Source organism: Trematomus bernacchii, unplaced genomic scaffold (genome assembly GCF_902827165.1).
Source record: "Trematomus bernacchii unplaced genomic scaffold, fTreBer1.1, whole genome shotgun sequence".
Classification (NCBI taxonomy): domain Eukaryota; kingdom Metazoa; phylum Chordata; class Actinopteri; order Perciformes; family Nototheniidae; genus Trematomus; species Trematomus bernacchii.
Window position 1 is genome coordinate 10,791,898 of NW_022987582.1, and position 17,649 is coordinate 10,809,546.

Consider the following 17,649-nt stretch of genomic DNA (forward strand, 5'->3'; position numbering starts at 1 on the left):
CATGAGACCAACACATCACAATCTACTCCAGAGAGAGAGGAGCAATGAGATAAATAGATATCTACAGAGTCAGGGAACACATAATGCACTGTACACACACACACACACACACACACACACACACACACACACACACACACACACACACACACACACACACACACACACACACACACACACACACACACACACACACACTCGCCTTGTTTTTGCCCCAACTCAAATGTAAGATTACACTTGAATAGGAAGAAATGTATCTTAAATCTGTGCAGTTGTGATGATTTGTTCTTATTATATCATAGTTGTTCCTCTCTTCATATTTCCCATGACTGATATTCACTTTTAATGTCTGCTACATTTGCTATGTTGTTTAAACAAGTTGTAGTCAAGAGTTTGCTGGTGGATCACTGGCTACGTGGATTGGATTGAATGTTTACAGTCCCAGCTTTAGAATCAAAGTGGTGAAGCTGATTTCAGTTATCACAGGGTCCACTGTTGGAACAAAATGTCAAAAATAATTCAGATTTGAATTCAGCATAAGACTTTTTGTTAATGTCTAACTTTTCCTTCTTCTTTATGTACAACATTAATATATATATTTTTGACTTCATTCATCTCAGGCACCACAAGCTGCCTCTGTGTATGAAATATACAATGTTAATAAACTTGCATTGTCTTGTAGAGTGTACACTGAAACAAGTTAATAATGGCTTTCACTCCATCATGCACACGCTGATGTTTATGGAATAACATTGCCACTGGCTTCCTATTTGTACAGAAACGCACCATCACACTGGACGCGCTGCACACACTAACGTTTATATCCCAAACAAAGAGGAGGAGCAGCCGCTTCATATTCAGGTAAATTAGAAAGTACACATTTTTGACCGGCCAGTGTCTTGGAACCTTCACACGCACTCCTCTGCTCCTGAACCGTCAGCTCAGGTAAGCCAAGGGATGATGGAGCAAGGCAGCATGGGAGTCAGGGTTAGGGGTCAAGGTCACCTTTTGGCATAGAAGTGTATATTAAGGGGTTCTCAAGTAATTATCAATTATGTTGAATGTTTTATTTTAGTGTGAGAACAGAGTGTTTTGAACAACCAAAGATAGTACCAGGAATTTCAGTAGTTTACTGATATGAGTTTTTCAATTGCTTTAGAGATTTGGATAGAATATATTACACATTTTGTAGCGGATACTGTATGCTTGAGATTAACATGAATTGTTTATTGCTAATTGTAAATGTCAGGTGGGGCTGCTGTGTGTCATATATGACATTATGCCTGTGTATAAAATGCCCTACAATGATGTATGGGTGGATTTCTGCAGCCTTTTTGCCATCTTTAAAGAAACAACCATTTTTTCAAATAGAATTATGATGTTTGAAAAGCTCAGCACTGCAGTGACTCTGTTAACAAAATAGTAATGAATGCAGGGGATGTTGGCTGAACATCAATAAGAAGGGAAGGAAAAACCTTTTAAAATAACTTTAAACCAAGGCGGATAGTTTGTTACGTCGGTTGCTGCTGTGTCTTCTGAAAGTTGGATGCATTTTAAAACATGGGATCTTGAAGACAGAGGCCTGTGCATAGTTTGACCTTGGCTAATGTCATGCTAAACTGATAGCTGCAATAACATTAATAGATGGAGGCCCAAGGACATGATAAGGAGTTTTGTGTATTGACTTCATTTTCATTTCCTGAAAATCTGGTGCAAACTTTATATATCTGCAAGAACAACATGCAAGCGTGTAAAAAGCATGAAGCATGTTTTATCTGTTGCTGAGTTCACTGTGATATAACAAACCAGGATGTTTAAAAACACATAATTTATTCAGAGGGAAAGAAAAGAAGCAAACAGAGAGGAAAAGCACTGATTTCCAAAATGCGGTGAATCCAACCTCATGGGTGTCCAAGATCAGTCAAGGTTATAGTAAGGTCAATGAAAAGTCCTGTTGCACTTACAATTCAATTATTTAAATAAGATGTCTGAACAACTTTTCCGAATAAGGAACTGACATAAAAAGGATTATACAGCAGCTCAACCAAATTCTATCTAAGTATGTTTTTAATACATAAAAAAACCCAAAAGAACTGAATGCCGCCTTTTGTTAAACTTTATGATTTGTTTAATATATCTGTCTATCAACTCTATAAAGTCAGTTATAGCTGCTCATATGAGGTTGAAAAGTGAGAGACAGAAAAACCACAGGTTCAAATCTCCTCTGTAAAGCACATGACAGTGTTTGGCCTGATTGGATTAGCTTTTTCTGGAGTTTGATGGAAAATTGTCAGGAAACCTGCTGGGTTTCACCACAAGACAAAAAATGATCCTCTGTTTACTCTCAAAACACCCAGAATGCATCCCTGCTGACGAGACACTGACCTCTCACACAACAAGGACATTCTCTTCCCGGGGAGAGGGGGAAGTGTGTGTGTGTGTGTGTGTGTGTGTGTGTGTGTGTGTGTGTGTGTGTGTGTGTGTGTGTGTGTGTGTGTGTGTGTGTGTGTGCGTGTGTGTGTGTGTGTGTGTGTGTGTGTGTGTGTGTGTGTGTGTGTGTGTCTGTGTGTGTCTGTGTGAGAGACAAAGGGAAAGTGTTGGGGAAAATGTTTTCTTTTATTGTCTCTCACGATCATGTCCTTTTTTCTTCTCTGTGTCTTTATATTTTTCTATCTGACTCTTAGTTCTGTTAAAGATGGGACACCTCACTATTGTGGCTGTTATAGCAGGTAAATACAATGCCAAAGTCTACGTATCTATTCAAGGAAAAAAATAAAAGCATTAAAAAGTTAGCTTGTTCGAAAAGCTTACCAAGGCAGTAACACCATTTATTTCTGAATAACTCTGGAGCAAGGCAGGGGAACTCGCCATCGTCCACATTAACATTTCTTTTGTCCGATTCTCTTTCAGTTCTCTTCACCCTGTTTGTGGAAATCGAAGCAAGTAAGGACCAAACTCCACTTTCACCTGAGACTGGTTTGTTGAGAAACTGGTGTTGGGAATAAATAAAAGACACATTCATTTGTATCTCCATAACAATGGCCACATTCAAAGCAAATGAACTGTTACCATACCAAAATGGATGCTTAAAAACAACAACATTTAACCCTGACACATAGGCCTATGAGTTGTTGCTGCCAACTGTTGCACACTTGCTGGAATGAGGCGTGAAAATCTTGTACATCTTTTGAAGCGAGTTGAAGTATGTCCTGTCACTAATGTTCCTTTCACCTTTCTTGTTTCTCCTCCTCCTCGTGTGTTTGGTCTGCAGATCCATTTGCTTACAGTAAGTACCGACATTCTTATCTCCTGCTTCTTATAATCTGCCCAATATAACCTAGACTAGTGCAGAGTATCACTTACATTATGCATACAAAACATTCTTTGGAATTTAATTCTTACCCTGTCTAACAATATTGTTTAACAGACTATCAAAGGCTACGAATTGGAGGGCTAGTCTGTGCCAGCTTGTTGTTTGTTGGAGGACTCATGGTTTTACTTTGTAAGTAACTGACACCTCACAGATAAATAAGTCTACATGTTAAACCTATAAAAGCAAAGCTATTCCAACATGAGAATCAGAGAAGTAGTAAAAGTATCGACTGTGTGTTGTGGGTGTAACCTCAGTAACATGTCCTACTTTGCCTTCACAGATACCAGGTGCACCGGGAAGAACAAGTACGTTTTTTTTTCGAAATCTCTGTCTGAACTTTAACATGTGACTTGCCCCCTCTCTCATTGTCTCCCTCTCTCTTTTTTTTCTTTCATCCCAAACCGCCATGCTAACTGCCACTCCTGCCATCCTCTCTTACCTTGTAGAAAAGTGGAAGATGACAACAGTGAAATCTGATCGGGGGCATGACTGACAAACCGGTTCCGGCCAGGAAGAAGAGCTGAAAGGCAAGGGGCGGAGAGATGTGGCTGCATGGTGGGGAGTGTTTTTGTAAGAAAACACACAGGTTCATTTGATTACACCTGTACAGACCTGTGCAAGACTGTTTAAGCAAGATGTAAAAACAGTCTGTAAATGTCCCTGTCATGAGTATGATGAAATAAATGTGTTCTTGTTTTTCAAATGTATCCACTTTGCCCAAATCTGATATGTAAACTGGTATGTTTATCCCCTAAAAGCCCATAGACCTTCACAATTAACACATGCTGCTTAGTTTGGTCAATACCATAATGATGCACACGGATATGCTGCATTATTATAAACATAAGGTGGTGTTTAGTCATTTTGGCCTCCTGTTGTTTGCATGTATTGCTGTATAATAAAATAGTTAGATAAATCATGTTGTAAACCATTTTAACCTTGACAAAATTTGAAAAAGATTTAAGAAACATTTGGCTTGCATATCAAAATTGAAAATAAATTACTCCATGCTCAACCAAATTGTAGTATGTCAGTGGTTTTTTTAAGGGTAGCTATGTAGCCTAGCTTGTTTTACTCTTTGACCTTTAGTGACCTTAACTTCAGTTATTATGACTTCCCATTGAGTTACTATAACTTTTGTATGTATTATATATTACATTATATTACCATATTATTACTATCACTTGTCTTTGCTACAAATGTTTTGTTGTTTTGTTAGGCCTCTCAATATTTATAGCCCAAACATCCCAGTGAAGTAAATCAGCATAACTCGACAAACTTTGGCGTCCTCGTTCTCGACAAGCAAACATTAATGGTTCCTCCTTCTCCCGGCGCTCGGTCTGACTGACTCTGGGTCAGCCTCCACGCCCCGCTCCTCATTAGCTTTCTGCTCTCCTGCTGCCAGCCAAAAAACTGAAACCGACCCAGGACCAGGACTCACGGACAAAACTCTAGCGTTTCAAACTCAGCCCCCTTTTCTAAAACCCAGCCAACCTGTAGAGTGTCACCGTGCTAAGGAAGGCAGGGTGTTGGCGTGCTGTGTGGAGGAAAGTCGCTGTTTCTAACTCACATATCCGCCTTCTTGAGAGAAAATTCCTCGTTTTATCCGCTGCTAAACTCAACTCGTGGGAGGTAAGTGTTGAACAAAGAAATGTGCTAATGTTTGCCAGAAGTTCCTTTATTTAAGAAAAAACATGTTTATACAGTTACAATTATCCAGATAGGCTAGTGCGCAAGCATCTTTTAGGGCAAAATAAGCAGTGTAGCTAATGTTAGGCTAAGTTTTATGAAACATTTTATGTAGCTTCACATGTTTTTCTGCGGTAAAAAACTTAAATTGCTTTATTTTCTTATTTACGGTTCTTTTGAGTTACTTAAAAGGGTCCACACTAAATATATAACGCGCTTTTCCTGACTAAAGTCTATTTTGTATGGAAAGTTCTTACATTGGCTATGTCATCATAACTCGTCCTAAGCTTATGATGTTATTCGGCTGACATTTTTAGTCAATGCAGGACAATGGAACGGCAAGCGCCCATGGAGCAATGTGCGTATCACGGCCAGCGTCCCCTTCACGCGCTATGATGCCATCGTTCATGTAAACGATTTCGACAGTTTTGAAGTATATATGATGCCATTTGTGTACTGTGTCTTTTTTACTTTTAGTTCTTGTTTAAACCCACCAGATAAGAGAAAACTGCCTAAGTAAATCCGGTCTTAACGTTTTTATATTTGATGCTTAGCCTTATCCTCTTATACCATTTTCAAAATTAGCATTAGGCTGCTAACATTATATATCAGAGTGGACCTGTAACACACTGCATTATTTATTGAACACATACTGGAAGGTGTGTGTGTGTGTGTGTGTGTGTGTGTGTGTGTGTGTGTGTGTGTGTGTGTGTGTGTGTGTGTGTGTGTGTGTGTGTGTGTGTGTGTGTGTGTGTGTGTGTGTGTGTGTGTGTGTGTGTGTGTGTGTGTGTGTGTAAAAAGGCCAGTTGATAAGAGCAGTGGTGATAACAGTTTGCTACTATGTGGCACAAGGACACATTGGGACATGGACAGACAGAGGAGACATCAAATACTGCTGTAGAACAGTGAGGAATATCTGTGTTGTATAATTAAAAATACTTTTGTTGTTTTAAGTCAAAAGCCTCCACATATATATTGGTAGGAAACAAGTCACACACATTTTAGGAGCTGTAACCTTCAAACATTAAGCGTATTCGTTAGAAGATATGATGAGTTAATTGGTTACCATCTTGTTGTCATCAATGCATTTTTTAAGCACTATTATGGGGCAGGTCTCTTCATTTTGTTTATAGGGGATGTGGGTGTGGGACAAAATGCCTCAAGCAATTGTCTGAATATAAAGGGATAGATATGTTTACGTCTGCCGCAGGGTTGTTTTGTTTTGTTTTACATAATCAATGTTGGATTTTTTACCCATGTTTACAGATACAGATTGTGTTGTTGTGGTTAAACAAGAAACCATAGATAGACATCAGTTCTAGTGTCCATTGACCACAATGTGTTAATTTTTACAGTACACATTGGCCCTTAATAAATCAATTGTGCAAGAGACACAAAATAGGGAATAGGGAAGAATGCAGGTTTTTTTGCATTGGAGGTTGCCATGACGTGCTGCGAATGTAACATACTCTTTGCAAGAGATCTACACTGTCCTGCAACAAGTAACCAAGTAACCGAAGAACACTAATAACTAAGGTAGAACTGAACAGAAAGTGGTGGCAACAATGTACAGAAACCCAAAGTACATTAACATTCCTAATCACATTCTAAATATATCATGAATGATATTTAGCAGTGCAAGAGAAGATCCATTTAAGTTTCCTTTGCTCCATGCATTATACATTATGTGTTAATATTTTATTATAAATAGCAAGTCACTTATGTGCACAAATGCCCCCTGTGGATAACTAACATTTCCAGCAAAACAAATCAATATTTCCCATGCAATCCATTAATATGCTTGCATAGTAAAGAAAACAAGACTCAATGTCAGTTACAAAAGTATTTGTGGATATGTTAGTGACACACTGTGAGAATTGTTTCCCTGCAATGTGATCTGTATCTGTATAGCAAACTTTAGGGATCATTTCAAACAAACGAGGACACCTCACACATTCGACTCACAACTGTCTAACTAGCTTTTGACGGACTTGAATGCACCGTAGTCTCCTTTGATATTAATACAGTTTTTCAGCCTAAGAGAAGTGAAGCAGCGAGAGTTACAGGGTGAGAGACAGAGATGGAGGGAGGGTGAGGGACGGTGGTGACAGACTTTCTTTCTCAGGTGAAACAAACTTAGCTCACTGTGCTCACCTCCTCACATGACAACAATTCCTAAAAAAGAAATGAGGAATGTGAACAGCTGGAGGAGAAAAAGTGAGAGCGTTCTCACGCGAGACACTCTCCCTCCTCACCTTTCCTCATAACACTTTGGTGTCTCGCAAACACAGATTTAGAAACCTCAACAAGAAGACATTGATTTAACTGTGACCTTCCCTGTGTAACCACAGCACTTTATTCTACAGCTCAGTAGCACAACTAATCGTTTACAATTTGTTAACCATAGTTATATTATAATACAACTACATCATACAATTACCTAAATATAACGCTTTCATACATTGAATACAAACCTGCAAGTTTCTCAATTTAGAATTGGTTTTAGTTACTTTATTGCAAAAGTAACTCTTCAATATGTGCTATATTAATATTATATGTATGTAAAATGAGAGGAAGTGTACTCCATCTTTGAATCCGCTGTATGACTGCAGTCTGTTGTTGCTATCCGCTCACTGGGAACCTTGTGGTTACCATGTGTGACTCATGGCTCCAGTATGATCCCCTCCCTCTTACCTTCTATTTGTCTGTTCCTGCTCCTCCTCTTCCTCCTCTTCCCCAACTGCACTTTCCCTCGTCCTGCTGCCTCCCTCTCTCATTCCCCCGGGCTTTGATCCCTCTTCCTCCTTTGTCTCCCTCTCTTGCTCACTCTCTTTTACCAACTTCATTTTTTGTTTATGCTTTTACTCTCTCTCTCTCTCTCTCTCTCTCTCTCTCTCTCTCTCTCTCTCTCTCTCTCTCTCTCTCTCTCTCTCTCCATTAGTAAACTGCTTCCGCTGAATCCCCAACACCATCTGTCCCTTCCTTTCTATCTCTCTTGCATACTTTCCTATTACATATTATAACTATATTGACACTGGTAGAGTGCAGTCCTTTGCCAGTACATTCAATTGCATCTCGGATGTTCCCATTTCCCAAGTGAGGAAGTCGTTCTTCACCATGAGCTTTATGTTGTAATGTGGAATAATGATGGTAGAAAGCTTTGTATTTTCCAGATTATTTTGACACCACATTAATGCAGCAGAAATGCCCTTATCTCGCAATGTTAACACAAGCAAAAACTAAATTGCTTACCAACTGGCAAGTTGTAACCCGTCCAAAATGTTAAGGCTTGCCACGTGCTACACCAATTGGTCAAGTTTACTCAAAATCAGGCCAGTAGTAGATTAACTGACAAAACAAACCAAATTCCAAACGGCTAAACCCCTAAAAAGATCTGTAATCAGCTAGAAGAGAGAAAACATACATTCAAATACGAAAAGTAACATTTTATTCATTTAAAAAAACTCTGAAGTCATTGGCTTTATCAACCATATTTCCAGACATTCAATTACAAAGTAAAATTATTAACTTAAGTCCAAAGTAGATTCATTGTATAGTGTATTGGTAAAGTGAAGGGCCGAACAAGTTTAAATCAAACTGTCTAAATAAAAGCTGGTTCTTTCTCACAGATGGAAAAGTAGGTTGACATTGTGTTTAGTTCACAACATGTGCGTATGTGATGCACTCTGGAATTTAGTGCTGCTACTTTAGGAATAAAAAATACCACTGAGAATAGGCAGCTGTCTTTGTAGTGCAGCACAGGAACACACACGCTCACACACACACCAGTGTTCAGCATTCAAATTGTTGGGTGGGGGGAGTTTTGGAAAAAGAGGACAAAGTAACGCATAGATGCCATGCATACAACATTTCGTACTTTTGATTACAGAATAGAAAAAGGAATATATGTTTGTAAAAAGGGTTAATCTTTTGTAGACATGATGAATAGTGTATGTTCACGTGTTACATAGTCCTAATACATTTGCCCTGTGACCCTGATTAGGATAAGTCGTTTTAAGAATGGATGCTGTAGTAGAACGCTTCGCTACATATTTCTTTTTATATGACTATAAATGTTAGTTAACTAAAGACTTGACTGTGTGTGTTTGTGTGTATGTCCACATAGTGGTTTCTATGTGTGTTGTCACATAACTAAGTCACAAGGAGTGAACACATGTCGCAAACACAAAGCCAACTGGCAGCCTTTCTCTGTGTGTGTGCACTGTGTCCCTTTGTGTGTGTTTTTGTTGCTTTTGTATTGGACTTTTTTTTTGTCAAACCTACATATTTCATTGTAGTGAGCACTCTCAATTGTGTTGCCCTGCTGCTGGACTTAAGAATAGGACATTAGGACAGTCTACCCCTGCAGATAGTATTCATCTTATTTGATCAGATTTTGAACTAGAATGCGTCTCAAATATTTAGGCCTCCACTTCACTACAATGAAGTTGAAAAGATTAACACTGGAGAGCACAACGAGTAAAAGTAGTGCGTGGGATACTGACTGAGTGGAGGATGCTGGCCACATTCCGGAGTTTGGACTCTTTTGGCGACCTTGCAGCTTATTGTGTAACGTCACTGTGGGATAAGAGAGAAAGAGAAGAGTGGGATGGAAAAGAGAAGACGATAGTGTTGGAGACGGGCATAGAGTCTGGAAAGCTTGTACTCCAGGGACTTAGTTAGCAAGGGATAAATGAGTGGGGGGAAAAATAACAAAGAGGAGAGGAGAGGGGTAAAGGAGCAATGACACACAGAGGTGAGTGGGGAGAGGTTTAAAGAGGAATGGAGACGAGACAGCAGCTCAACAAAGGCAGAAGAGTGTGAAACAGTGATTTGATACAAACAGGCAATACCGACAGTATAATGGATGAAAGGAGCAGGCAGTGTAGTGATAGTAAACAATGAGACAGTCCTAAAGACAGGGAGAAAAAGAGATGTAGCTGAAAACAAACAGGCAGAGTAGCATGACCAGAACAGAAAACTCTTTATTAGCTGGCACCAGGAGAGATGTGGCTCCGCAGGGAATTAGTAGGCAGGGGAAAAGAAAATACTTTACACATGATGTCTTCATCTTCAAGGTATTGAGCTGTGTTTGCCTTTTTTGGTATCAAACATTTGCTGAATATGATTGTTGTTAGTTTTTTTTTAAGTTGTATGTAGCGTGAAACTATAACTAAATCAAATCTGAAACAATTTACAGGTTATTGGAAAAATGTATCTACAACTGTTTTGATCTATAGCAGCTTTCTACACCCAAAGAAAGGGGCCCAAATCTGCTGGTCCCAGCCTCTCCAGAGTGACGATTTACTGCATTTCTTTGTCTTATATGTTAGAATACTGAACATCTTCAGGTTTTAGGCTTTTGGTTGGACAAAAAAAGCAATGTGAATATTTGACCATGTGCTCTGGGGAATTGTGATTTCCATATTTGCTTTTGTTTTCAAATGTTTACAGTTAAAGCAAGTTGTCTGCTAATCACAAAAACAAACTGCAGATAAATCAACGCTGACTGCAGGCCTTAACCTCTGACATTTGATATTGTAATGTTGTGTTGGAGAAGCACTCAGCTTTGAAGGGATGTTATATGTCAAATGTACCTATCCACCAGCAGGTTGCTCTTTTCTTTGAACCAGCCATAAACACAAGGATTTGAATCCCCAGCACTCCCCACCTGGCTCCACCTTACACTAACATTTACTTTAGAATATAATCTTCAAACAGGCGCCAACTATTCTTCACTCCCCTGCTTTATGTTCCTCACCTTATTCCGTCTCTTTCATTTTTTTATTTTTTTCTCCCCCCTTTCCTAATTGTCTGAGACTCTTATCCCCACGTTGCCGCCTGTGCCTTCCCCCTCTGCTCCCTGTGTGGCTTTCTCCTGAGGTCAACCATTCTCTGGTGGTTATTGGCCTGGTTCCCATCCTCTACATTCCCCTGGCCTAGCCTTGGGTTGCTGTGGAGAGGCGCACTCATCCTGCTCTTTTATTTCTCTCTTCCTAACAAGCTACTACAGTAGGCAGACACATTGTCTTCTCAAAGGTCACTTTTCATCTATGTTCGTACAGATCTTAACACAGATCTTAAAGGAGAACAATCTTTACTATAACATCTTTCAAGTTTTTTCATCCCGAAACTATTTCAGTTATGATTAATTCTGTTTTTAAAACACTATGTTCTCTTGTGTTTTCTCTCCAATTAATACCACCCTTTGTCAAGTAGAAAGCTTAAGATTAAAACTAACTGTTTACTCTGAAGGTATTTGAGCGAACTGAGAGGACAGCTGTAAAGGCTAAGCTGTAGCTTTAGCAGGAATTCAGAGCAGCGCACGAGGCAAACTCATTTGACTAGATGCTCCCATAAAGCCTCAGGGCAGATCACCTCTACAACAGATAAACAGCCAGTTTGACCCAACCCGAATGTCAACCAAATGATGATTATTTATGCTTGCATTTTTGGGCTTCACTCACCTGAATGCCAGTTTGAAATGGGCATGTGTGTTTGTTCTTCCCTGAGTGCTCTGAAAAGAAAAGTGCAGAAGTGGAAAATCACAGTTGTGTTACTTAAGGTGTGTCCGCTCCCAGTGCACATGTTTCCTGTGCTGATTCAACATGGCAGCTAATGCACCCATCAGACACACTCAGACAGTGCTCGGAATGTAACTGCAGCTCTCAGTAAATGTGCTTATTTGTTAATGATAATGTAGGTGGCATGCTTGTACATTCTGCCTCACTGTCAGGACAATACTCAAAATGAGAGAGTATTAAGTCAGATTTGAATAATTATTTGGGATTCCAAAAAATAAGAACATCTCTATTGACTCATGGTACTTCAAAAAGCATCTCAAAGCTAACCATCTATGGACCAATGTACACTTGTAATGACATTAAAACGCCATTTACAGGCAGGAATAGCTTTAGAAGGATGAGTGCACACTAACATTGTTTCCATGGATTTTCTTGTCAGCAAGTGAAGGCTATTTTAAAAAACTGGACAGTTGCCGCAGCAAGGGACAAAATGCACCTATAGTACTGTACATTATATGTGCTATATGATAGAAGGAATTGAAAAACAACAAAACAAAAAATATGATCGAAGTTCTAGAGCTTTCACATGGCATTAGTGTAATGCATTATGCAGAGGGATTTAGTTCTCCTAATAAGTCTCCATTAGAGCACTTTGTACGCATCAACATCAGATCCAGTTTCTGTGTGAGTGTGAAAGAGTCAGAGAGACCACTTTGTATCTGAATGGATCTGATTTATGTGTGTGCTTCAGAGGGAGGGGATGCATGTTCTGCAAGAGTGTATGTGTGTTTAAGTTCTGTTGGAGCCCCTCAGAAAACACAGATATGTTGCATCAGCTCTCTGTTGACTCTGTGGGCTGGTGCTATCCAGTTTGGAGGACAGCTTACCAACATGCACACACATTTAAAATGTGATTATCTGTGCCATTGGGACTGGAGCTAATGATAGAGCTCAGCCTTGTTCTAATGGGCCGTCAATGCACCACAGTGGCTGTAGTGGTGAAGGCTTTAAATGGGTGTGCAAACATAGGACTAAAGTAAAGGCACGTACTTTGTTAGTACAAGTTTTAATATCTTCATCACTGAGGGGTTACACTTAAACATACTGGTTATTATTTGTGTTGATATCAGTGTGTATTTATTCCTGCAGGTAAACAGACTCAAGCGTGAAGATGGCAAAGATCTGTGCTTTGGTGTTAATGACACGTGAGTATAATTTAATCACAGTATTTTAAAGAAATCCTTCTTCATTACATGATGTCCTTTATACAGCAACATCCACTTCTTAAAAAGTCAGTAAGTCAATCCATTTCATAATCAGTGCATGGATCAGTTTTAGTCAATAAGAGAACCCGTGATTTGTTTTCCCCACTTCCTCTTTGCAGAGGAAATTCTGCCCGCAGGTCTGTCTTCCATCAGCACGCTACTCTAGTATTTAGACTTTTGAGACAATATGAGACAAAAGGCAGCTGAGTGCTGGAGGTATTCTTGTCACTGGTTGTCCGGGTTGACCCCCCCCCCCCCCCCCAACTCTGGATTTGAAACTGTCTAAACGTCTGATCTGATTATGTATCCTTTAGAAATATACTGTCAGAAAGTTAATCCCAAACTTAGTGAGGGCTGAAATAAAGAGTTCTGCATTAACAGTCCTGAAAAGGTGAGGGGGATAACATCAACAGATCCTTAAGGGGTTGGAAAAGAGAAAACATGGGATGGATAAGTGACGAGAGATTAAACAGGCAGGGTTTTATGTATCGTATTTAAACAGATCTGGATTTCCAATAAACGCAGCAGGATTTTAAAGGTGTTTCACTTATTGACACTGACAGATCAGATAATAAATGATTCCAGATAACATCCATGTGCCTGTCCTTCTTCACAATACCGAAATGTTTATATTAACATTAAGTGTGTGAAACCAACATGACTGAAACAATTCTGAGTATAATTACATTGTTAACGACACATTTTTATTTTAAAATATATCCACAGCAATGGGATTTAGTTTTTTTTGTCTTTTTCAAAAACCAAATGAGATGCTAAAGGTGTGCTTCACTTTATAAACGTTGTCTCTTTCTGAACTCTTACAGTTGTGTCACTGGGGTTCGCGGAAGAACAAAAAAGTAAGTAATAATCCCTCAACAGTTACTATTTGAGTAATACCAAAAATTGGTTCCATTTAAAAAAAGGGATGTCTATAGTTATTTGTAAAAGTAATAATATAAGAGGACAATAAGTCTTTTTATTTAGTTACATTTTTACATGTTTGGAACGGCACTTTTCGGTTGTAATGTATTGATTTGTCAAACTAAGCCACTGTGTTTGGTAATCTCTCTGTTTCTGTTTACTTTATCTGTAACTGTTTGGCTGTACTTGTGAAAGCTTGTTTTTCTGCTGCTCAAACTAACTGAACATATTCATTTCTGTTTCTGCAGTGGAAGAAGACCCATTTAACTTTGGTAAGTTATTATTTTCCTACGTATTATTTTCACTATCGTTTAGAACGTGTTGAGGGTTAAGGGTTTTTTCAAATGTTTACCATGTCTCCTCTGTGCAGACTACCACCAACTGCGAGTCGGAGGCCTGATTCTTGCTGCTGTCCTCTGTCTCATTGGCATCACCATCCTGTTCAGTAAGATCCAAATGATGCACACACCACATTTCACCCTTATAGTCATTAACCAACACAAACACTGCACAGATACACAGATCTAAAGAAAGTCCACTCTTCTTGTCTTTTGTTTCAGGTGGCCACTGCAGGTGCAAGTTCAACCAGGACAAGAGGTGATCCTTCAAAACATGAAATACTTGTTTAATTATTGTGGGAAATGGGGATATCAACCTTACTTTACAATCCCATAGGAATGTATTTCTTCAACAATTTATTTTTATAGACAAGCCTGTAGTTATAGTTGTGTCCACTAGAGGGCATTACAAAATCACCAATGAACATTTAGAATGACAAAAGGCAATAGGTAGCTCCTTGTATAGGGATGTTTTATTTGGACCAGTATATTCTGGAGATTACTACATCTTTGTTTGCTGTATTTCTTTTTGTTGACAAAAATCCAGAAACATTCCACAAATGTTTTATTTTATGATGGAAGTGGCTGGTTTCTGCCATTTCTGCCAGCAAGATTTAGAAAACTCGATTGTTCATCAAATGTGTAAAAAAAAACTTTGGTTGCACTTGTGGGTAGGCCTTCATCATGTCCGTTGACATCAACCAACACATATTTAAAATAAATACACATTTGAATAGGCATTTTAGCATTAGATTGATATACTATTGTTTACTCATCTGTTTATGTTAAATTCCATGAAATGTGTTCCTCTAGCCAGAGTGGAAACTCTCAACAAAGAACCATTTAAATGTATTATAATATTGTAAAAAACAGATCATATAACAAAGTTTCAAAGAGGATTGAAGTATCTTGTTCTCCGTCTCTTACGCTCTCCTTTTTTCTCTTTGCAGAGCGAGGACAGGAAGCAATGCTCAGCAGATGCTTTCCGACCAAGGTATTGTTTGTTCACCTGCCAGAAAAATATATATTAACCTACAAAGGAAATGTTATTTGTAGTTATAGTTGACTGTAAATGTCAACAAAGATGATCACCTGTGACCACAGACACTTGACAGAAGAACATGTTTTGATGTTACCTTCAGGTAAATGTATAAATACCTGTTTATAATAAAGAGATATAGATATAATAATAGTAATATTAAATATTAAGTTTCATGAAAATATTTAGTTTAAAATAAATAATACTCGAAATAAAGAAAAATAAGTGAACACAATTTAAAAAAAGAAATACTGCATTTAAGGTAGGCAATTATATGCCGCATAATAAACAGGTTCTTCTCCCCCTAAGACTTCATTACCCAGTTGTCCTGTTAATTTTCTAAGGTTATATTTACTCTGTCCATCTGTTTCTCACACGCAGACTGACACAGTATGGAAGTCTCCCATGGTGATGGCCTCAGATGACATGTAGCTCGCTGTCTAACAGGTGGTGCTACTCTGGGAGTCTAGCATTCAGAAAGGGAGTGGGGGAAGTAGCGAGAGGACAGTGGATGGAGGCAGCATATCTTTTTTTTATGTAGTGGGGTAGCCATGGAAGATGCCCTCTTGAGATGCTAATTTACAGTTTGTACATTGCTAAGCTAAAGCCAGTTTAATGCTGATAATGTCAGTTTGACTTTAACAGCTGTGATGTATATGATATGCACAGGTGGCCCATATGGAAAAACACTGTGTTTGAGTGAGGGTGTGTGTTTGTCTATGCAAGTGGAAATTGCCATGGCAGTATGTCCCTGGAGGCCTTTGCTGACACAAAACACACACACACAAATACACACACACAAATTGACTTCTCATCCATTATTATGTATATAATTTAAGCAGAGGAAGAATTGTAGTACTTGGGATCTGAGAAACTAGCTGAGCAATCGTTATTGTTAACAGTACAGAGTTGGTGAAACACAACATTTTAACATGAAACTGCTTTGATTGAGTGTTTTGTGGGTCTGTTCTCTTTGAAGAGGAAACCTCCGAGTAATTCTGCTTCGAGGTACAAGCCTTCTGAACGCCTGGATCTTACAGCTCTGGAAAAAATATATAGACCACTCCAAATATTTCTTGGCAGCAAATATGTATGGCCGCCATTCCATTCCAGTGTCTGTTGACTTCCAACATGGAGAAATGTAAATTTTACTCAAACACATAAATAATAAAACCAGAGATACTAATATTTTTGCACTGGTCTCTTAATTTTTTCCAGATCTGTATATTATCAGAAAAACAAACTGAGAAAATGCAAGTGGCCCAACGGAACATCTGTTGTCTGCCAAGAGAAAACTAAACGTAATGATATTCCTGAAATTGAAATTAGGCTTAAATAGTCATTGAACCACAGTGTGATTCACATCGTCAGAAGTCTGTGTAACCGAGTCTTTGGGGTTACTGATCACATTTTCAAGCATTAAAGTAATCATCTGAATTTGGAAACCTAACCTTCTGTCTGTCTGCAGGTCGTTCCTGCGAATGCTAGATGTCGGCCAGAACACCGCCGACTTCCCGAACCTGCAACCATCAGATAACACGGAGGAGGAGCAGCGGGATTTGACACATCCAACGAGAGGCTTTTGTTTTACTGTTAGAGAGCAACAGAGAGTAGTCTGTGTACGGCTGTGAGGTGTGATGCTTTCTGCCTTGTAACTGAGCTACTGATCTGCAGCCTGCATCTTCACACACACACACACACACACACACACACACACACACACACACTGTGTCACTTTAATTTCAATTTACAGAACACGTGATTTAGAAATTAAAAAGGCTATGACACAAATAAACTGTCATATGAATCTGTTTGATTAAGCTGAAAGTGACCTCATACAACAGTTAACAGAAACTATTTACCAAAAAATTCCTTAAGTGTCCACATGCTGAAGTTCTCTTCTGCCGTCTGCTCTGTGTGTAAGGTCAAACATTGATGTAGATATTAGTCGCTTATTGTGCCAAACCTAACGTTCTGTCAATGCTTTCATGTCACATATATGAAATCCACCTATCATGAGTGTTTAAAATGTTGTTGATTAATCATAATTAGAAGTGAATTCCCATGTTTAGCTTTATGGAGGAAAGTAGTGGATTGTACTGTTCAGAAATACAGAAAAACTCATGTTTCTATAAAAGAACCTTGAAACAAATAAATATGAACTATGGAGTTTTTTTTTGTTTGTGTGTCCAAGATCCAATGAAATCATGATTTGATTTTTAAGGCCTGAGAATATGAGATGTGAAAGAAAGCAGTCAAAATACATAATTGATCATTTTTTGTTTATAAAAGATTTGATTTTTTTAGTTATATTATTATTACGAGTATTGCCTTTTTATTTAATTTTTTAAACCTCCTGAGTATGCCATCCTTGCATTTCACTGCACATACTAAAAAGATGAGCATGTGACAAATAAAATCTAATCTCCTTTTTTTTATGTTATTGCATTTTAACTGTTGTGTTATTCATGTTAATTTAAAAAGAGCCGTAAGCACATCA

General features: G+C 38.6%; 2 protein-coding genes across 3 annotated transcripts; both read left to right on the top strand.

Annotated features, from left to right (window-relative positions):
- Positions 1–845: 845 nt before the first annotated feature.
- fxyd11 (FXYD domain containing ion transport regulator 11) lies at positions 846–4,393 on the top strand. Its single transcript, XM_034127233.1, has 7 exons — positions 846–945; positions 2,685–2,729; positions 2,911–2,976; positions 3,272–3,286; positions 3,428–3,502; positions 3,654–3,678; positions 3,820–4,393. Exons 2-7 carry the CDS (start codon positions 2,696–2,698, stop codon positions 3,848–3,850), a joined length of 246 nt encoding a protein of 81 aa, XP_033983124.1. The 5' UTR covers positions 846–945; positions 2,685–2,695; the 3' UTR covers positions 3,851–4,393.
- A 369-nt stretch (positions 4,394–4,762) lies between these two features.
- On the top strand, positions 4,763–17,318 carry fxyd1 (FXYD domain containing ion transport regulator 1 (phospholemman)). 2 transcript variants are annotated; one of them, XR_004555632.1, is made up of 9 exons: positions 4,763–5,005; positions 12,736–12,791; positions 13,676–13,708; positions 14,021–14,044; positions 14,143–14,217; positions 14,333–14,369; positions 15,061–15,104; positions 15,531–15,596; positions 16,618–17,318. XR_004555632.1 is itself a non-coding variant. In XM_034127232.1 (8 exons), exons 2-8 carry the CDS (start codon positions 12,758–12,760, stop codon positions 16,635–16,637), a joined length of 267 nt encoding a protein of 88 aa, XP_033983123.1. In that variant the 5' UTR covers positions 4,763–5,005; positions 12,736–12,757; the 3' UTR covers positions 16,638–17,318. The 2 variants fall into 2 exon arrangements, 1 of the variants encoding a protein (XP_033983123.1); XM_034127232.1 differs by lacking the exon at positions 15,531–15,596.
- The last annotated feature ends 331 nt before the right edge of the window (positions 17,319–17,649 follow it).